The sequence below is a fragment of the Wasmannia auropunctata genome, unplaced genomic scaffold (genome assembly GCF_000956235.1).
Source record: "Wasmannia auropunctata unplaced genomic scaffold, wasmannia.A_1.0 LD327352.1, whole genome shotgun sequence".
In the NCBI taxonomy this organism is placed as follows: domain Eukaryota; kingdom Metazoa; phylum Arthropoda; class Insecta; order Hymenoptera; family Formicidae; genus Wasmannia; species Wasmannia auropunctata.
Genome location: NW_012035538.1, coordinates 275 through 7,109, shown reverse-complemented (window position 1 = coordinate 7,109; position 6,835 = coordinate 275). Strand labels below are relative to the sequence as shown.

At 27.5% G+C, this 6,835-nt stretch overlaps 1 protein-coding gene across 1 annotated transcript; it reads left to right on the top strand.

The window, feature by feature from the left end:
* Positions 1-727: 727 nt before the first annotated feature.
* LOC105460164 (cysteine string protein-like) lies at positions 728-6,505 on the top strand (the record flags this gene model as incomplete). The annotated part of the gene is made up of 3 exons (XM_011706608.1): positions 728-865; positions 4,059-4,112; positions 5,399-6,505. Coding segments are annotated over 3 exons (390 nt in total), but the record flags the coding sequence as incomplete, so codon positions are not given.
* Between the last annotated feature and the right edge of the window lie 330 nt (positions 6,506-6,835).

The following is a 6,835-nucleotide window of genomic DNA, read 5'->3' as shown; positions in this document are numbered from 1 at the left end:
TGCTCTTCCGATCTATATACACTTCTCAACAAAATTAAAAAATCCTGTTTTATCTTTCATAAATAGGCAAATTTTAAGATAGATTTACTTTGCCAAAAATGATCGCAACAAAATTTTTCAAAAAACATTTTACAACTTGAAGTTTCCACTCTTTAAATTGATACTGATTGAAACGACTAATTTGTTTCGGTGCCGTATAAATACAGATGCGACAAATCATAAAATTTTTCCTAAACTTTGCAAAGTTCCATGGCGTGAATCGCATAGAAATACGGTATACAGCTTTCGAAAGAGTGAATCTTTTTTTTTAATTTGCTTTTTTTTGTTGAGCGTTGTACAATTTCTTTTTACCGAGTTACTCGACATTGAAATAAAAGTCGTTTTTTATATAAATGGAGATCTCCATTTATACCTTTGCAGCTCCAAAAAGAATTAGTCGTTTTCTAAAATATCAATTTATAATTGGAGACTGCAAGCTGTAAAATAATTTTTGAAAAATCTCATTATTATATCTCTTGAAATCTATCTGTTTTTGGAAAATAAAACAGATGATCCCTTAATTTTGTTGAATAGTGTATATACATATATGTGATTTATGTATAATTTATATAACTATAATTTAATAATTTATATAAATTTTTAAACATTTACAAAATATAAAGTATATAAAATAACGTTTAAATATTTAAATATTATGATATTATATAATCTAAAAAAATTTTGTTTTTTGCAGGCACTGTTCTTAATTTGTGGATTAATTACTGGTTGTTATTGTTGTTGCTGTTGTTGCTGCTGTTGCTATTTCTGTTGTGGTAAATGTAAACCAGCTCCTCCTGAGGATAGCGGTGCATACCATAATTTACAGGTAAAAACGTTTATGCAATTTTTATTATTCATTTTTGTGATAAATTTTTTACAAATATTTAAACTATATGCCGATACAAAAAAGTTAAATATATATAATGATATGGATAAATAGTAAAGAAAGAGAAGTTTATTTAATAAATGCAAAAAAGAGAAATGCAGACATAAGAAAGTTTTTATTTATAAATTATCATACCAAGCCGACTAAGAAACTTACTATTTTTTTCTATTTTTATTATCTTTCTGCAAATTCATCATTATCAATAGTCTAACTTATCTTGGAGTATATTATCCAAAATTTGTCTTCTTTACCAACAGAAACATTTAGAGTACTGGTCAAGAGTACTGTTTTCTGTTGTACAATCTCTCTGTTTGAATGAAACATTTGACAATTATATTACAAACTGTGAAAACAATTATGTATTATGTTTCTATCTTTTGCAATTTTTTTTTATATGCAAACTAATACCACTTCCTTTTACACATCTGTCTTCGGCACTCTTTGTTGCAAAGTAGTATGAGGAATTAAGCAAAGACATAACATACCTGGTCTGTCCCAAAAGTAATGAGACTAATTTTGGCGTCCCAATCATCATTGTCGGAGGGTGGATCCATTGACCTTTGGAACAGGATGTCAGATATATAGTCTTGACTCTTTCCCGTTGCTTCCAAGCCTTTCTAGCAGTCGATACCGTCAATAAAGTGTAATTTTTTATGTCTTGTCACGGGTGAAAATTTTAACAGACTCGAGTAGCGATCAAATTCTGCGTGAAACTGGAAAAATTTGATTGCGAAACGTTGGAGATGTTGAGAACAGCTTATGGAAATGTTGCTTTGTCTTCAGAATTTGATCGTAACGTTGCTCAAAATACAGCACAGTCTGTGCTGAATTTTCGTCCGTGACAAGACACAAAAATTACAAACGTACTTTGCTGACGGTATTAACTGCTAGAAAGGCTCAGAGGCAACTGAGAAGGTTCAGATTGTATACCTAATATTCTGCACCAAAGACCCTGACCATGAAATCACTCCCCACAATTCTGATTGAGCCCCCAAAAAATAGTCTCATTATTGGGACAGACCATGTATATATTTTTATATCTACTTGGATTTAAAATTAAATTTAGCCATAACGACGCACGTTACGAGTATAATAACAAAAGCTTTACTTTTGTGCAGTCAATTGATACATTGTTCAAATATGTACAACCTATGCTTCACGAAAGTATAAATAAAATAAACGTTTTTTCTATGTCAATTTATATGAAGAGAATAAAAATCTATTCTTGCTATAGATTTTGCATTTTACGATTTATTAATCATTTGCTATAACTTTTTAAACTTTCCGTTTAATGTTAATGAATTGATAATATTTTAAATATTTATCCTCCTCTACTTAACTTTATAAATTCTTTGATAAATTTAGATTTTCTATTTTAGAATATATATCTTCAGATAAATTCATTAAACTGTGATATCTTTTTTGATATTATAAATATTAATATCTTAAAAAATAATAAAAGTTTTAATGTAATTAAAAGAATAAGTATTGATATCTTCACTTTTTCTTGACTTCAAAATATTTTATTGACGATCAATTTAAGACAGAAATTACCAACATGTCGTCATTGATTGAAATCACACCGTAATGTATATAATCTTATCTGTAGTCGACAGAAGACACTATCCATTTAATGAGTTATCCTAAATTAAGTCTGTCCAAGTTTTTGCTCGCAAAACGTGTCTCTGTCTTGCTAAGCAAAAGATTTAGATGGAAAAAAAGAAATAAAAGAAACAGACATTAATATTATCCATTATTAGATTATTATATCGACGCGTTGTGTATCATGCATTAATTGTAAGATCGATAGTTTTGTCGTCAGAAAAATTTATACGATGGTCAACAATTGCAGATGTGGATAAGAAATTTCTTTGCTCAATGAATTTGGATAGACTTATAAATCCTGTGTCATGTAACACTGCGCATCTAAATTCAGTAATACAATTAAATGCCATTAATATTAAATGCATTACATGCACGTACACACACACGCACACGCGCGCGCGTGTTGCATTTAGTTGCGTGCACACAAACACTCACATTGACACAACATCTATAGTTGAATTTAAAAAATATCGAAATATAAATCTCTCTGAACTCTTTTTATATTTACGCGTAAATTTTTGGCACATAGTTGGAAAGCATATCAACGAGGAAAGAATATCTTAGTAAATTGGTATCTAATTGCAAAAACAAGCATTTAAGGAGTTCATGCAACTTATATACATGATCGACATATAATGCATAAAAATTTGTATTCATATTAAAGAATGCAAGTATTATTTATTAGAAGCTTTTCTTTTTAGAAGCACTATAGGCGCTTTATATTGGCTTAGCACAGCTCTTGAAAAATTTTTAGCTATGAAAATTTAATTTAATGTCAGACGCGCGCGCGCGTATTAAAAAGGATGTTTTTGAGCTAGTACGATCAAAAAATTCTTTATGAAAAAATGTTTAAATAAATTTTATTGTAAAAGGCTTTATTTTTAATAAAAATAACGTGAAATATAAAGACTAAATGACATATTTACGCTTTTGTAATTTTGATAAGCATTTATGAATTCTTTATACGCTAGTGAGTTGTCATTCACTATCAAAATATGTATAAAAAGGACACAACATTCTATTGAAAAAATAATATTTATACATAACTTCTTTTGTAATTTAAATTGTTTCATTTAATATTTTCTACATTTTTTACTTGAACATTTTTTCATGAACAGTCATCCCCTTTTTCATTACCATGAATTCGATGACACCTTGAATACATGTACGTGCAGATACACATGCTTACACTGATAGTTGTTTCTATGTTTGTATTAACATGACTGAAATAAAATATCATTCCTATACGTAGATGGCATCAAACAAAATTTTGTTATACTTTTTAAAAAGCATATAAAAATACATAAGTTTAATTTTAACACTATTATTGCTAATTTATTTAATTCATCTCATTTTGTATAGAAATATCCGTTTATTCAACAAATTTTTACAGGTCGCTGTATATCTGTTATTTGTGTAAAACAGCATAAACTGAAAGTGCATGAATTCTTATTGTTCACGCATGTTAAATTATGTTTTGTTTCACATATAGTTTAGCGATTTTGTTTATGTTATTATTGTATTATAGCGGAACCAGAATCCAGAGCCTGTAGTGACAAATCAACCGCGAAGTTTTGGCAAGGTAAGTTCTCATAATGCTTGAGATTTAAGTTGCTTTTCTTTCTTTTTGCTATGATTAATCGTAAATGCATATTACTTTCAATTTTTGTTATCGTTCGATTATATCAAAACGATTTCGCACAAACCTTGCGCAATGCACAATAGTAGTTTCCTTAATTATACATATTTTGTTATAATATTAATATGCGCTTTTACTTTCTTTTAGTGATCAATGTAAAACATAAATTATTGTAGTGTCCTTATTCCGCACAATTGCATGATGTACCATATTTGCAATTATTCAAAACGGCAATTTCTTAAGTGGATGCATTATATTTAAATTTTATAGCATATATAGAACTCACATGTGACTATTCATAAAATATTTTGCACAACTACTAATATATTAAACCATTATTTAATTTGTAATATGTTACCGTTATTTTTAATATGTAAATATACTCTTGTAAATCATAATGGATCTTTTGTAAAACATAAAATATTCATTCTTTTAATGAAATGTCGATGTTTTGTATTAATTTTTACTTCAATAATGCATTCTTACTATTTGAGAAGAAACATTTTGTATTGTATTATTCATAATGAAAAAGTCAAGAGAGATAGCTTATCACAAAATTATTAAAAGATACGCACATCCACATATGTTCAAACAAAGAGAGAGAGAGAGAGAAAGAGAATAACTGTAGTAATTCCAAAGAAAATAATTAAAAACAGATACATATTGCTTCTCTTGTATTTCTTTTAATACTGTCTATTTCTTCAATTCCAGAATTAAATTCCACTAATTAAAAAATCTTGAATAGGTTTACAATTTGATTTTTTTTTTTTTCTTGTAAAATTCATCATCTTTATTACAATACCTTCACATGTATTATCAAACATGTCATTCAATCAAGTTGACTTGGTATGAACATAAAAAATAATATTCGAAGATGACAAAATATTATATACGTATAAGAATAAAATTAGAAAGAAGTTTTAAGAAATCAATTGAAATATGATTTTAGATATAAATCTTAGATATAAGTCTTAGATTGCGTTAAATTGACTTATATTTTATCAACTTTTATATTATAATTAACACTAATCTGAAATATATAATTCTTTATTCGGTATTTTATAATTGCAAAAAGGAAAAACATACAATTATTTACTGCAACATAAAATATTTAATAAGTTCTTATTTTTGTGTGACATATATAAAATATATTTCAAATAACTACTCTACAAATAAATGGTACAGTGAGACGTATTATATTTTCGGATATCTAAAATATACTTTTACAGGAAGAAGAAAGCGATGATGATGCTGTGACAGCTCAACCTCAAAGTGGTGCATCACAAAATGCATCTAATATACAGCAACCAATATTTGCAATGCCTGCACCGGGATCAGCGGCACCAACATCAACAGCTAATGAAAGCACGAATCTAAACAGTGGCGGCGAACGTGTGATTTATACCACTGGTATTACGAGTTCTTAAATGTAGAAAATGCATATTACGAATTTTATCTTTTGCATATTGCTATTCATCATCCAATCCACGTCTTCGTCCAAAATCATTCATTCTATTTCTTCTTGCCCGCTCTTTTTTCTTTTTTTTTTTTTGTTTGTTAATCACTATGTTATCACTTCTTCATATTGATAACAATTTTAATACATAGAGGAAAACGTTATCAGAGACACTAAAATAATGTTTTAATTATGTCAATGTTTCTTATATACTTTAGTAATGGTTACTTAAAACTTAAATAATAAATATAGGGTCATTTTTGAAAAGTGTATGTAAAACACGGCGATAATTATATCTCCTTTATAGTCCAACAAGATAAACAGTATAAAGCTTTGACAGTGTAAAGCCTTCTTTATAATTGCTTTTTTATATAGGGCAAAATTATGTGTCACGGGTTTGCCACAAATAGAAATTAATAAAACTATATTGCAAAAATAATGCATGCTTCCATAAATCAAACGAAAATCTCTGTTCTTAATAATAGAAAGATACTGTCAGAGTGAGAACGCGAACGTCTTGTTCCTCTGAAAAATAGCATTAATTATTTTTTGAAAGAGCTTTGTATTTGCCGTTTATTCTTCATATAGATTCGTGTAGCAAACAATTAGTTACATACGAATGTACTTTATACTAGTTATTTTATCGTGAATGTCATATAATTGTACATACTCAAATATATGTGTGTGTGCATATATATATAAAACGTAAATATACATATACAGGGAATACGCTTAATGATAGCTTATCAAATTATTCCCTAAGTATAATCTCTAAACTACAAAATTTATGTATAAAGAGGATATATATATTTTTTTCTTGTATATATACGTATTCGCTAGAAAATATCGACATTAAATTGGCTTTAAAAAATCACTAAAAGGCGTCTCTAATGTTTGAAAATCACTAAAGATCCTTTCAATGACAAACTTAATTTTTTTCTTAAAATACTAAGAAACATTATCATTTATTGTAGTTTTTCAATTTTTTGTATCATTTATCTTTATAATTATGTCTCAAATTCTCTTTTAAAGTAAACTTTATCTATAATAATAAAAGAATATAATTTTTTTGTTCATTTGACTTTCCAAAGTCTTATTTGCAAAACTTTTATCGTTCTCGTTCAATCGTCTATAAATCGAAAATAATTATTGATGCTTCGATATTTTCATTTCAAAAAATATTGTATTTTTAAATTAGCCAAGAATCTAT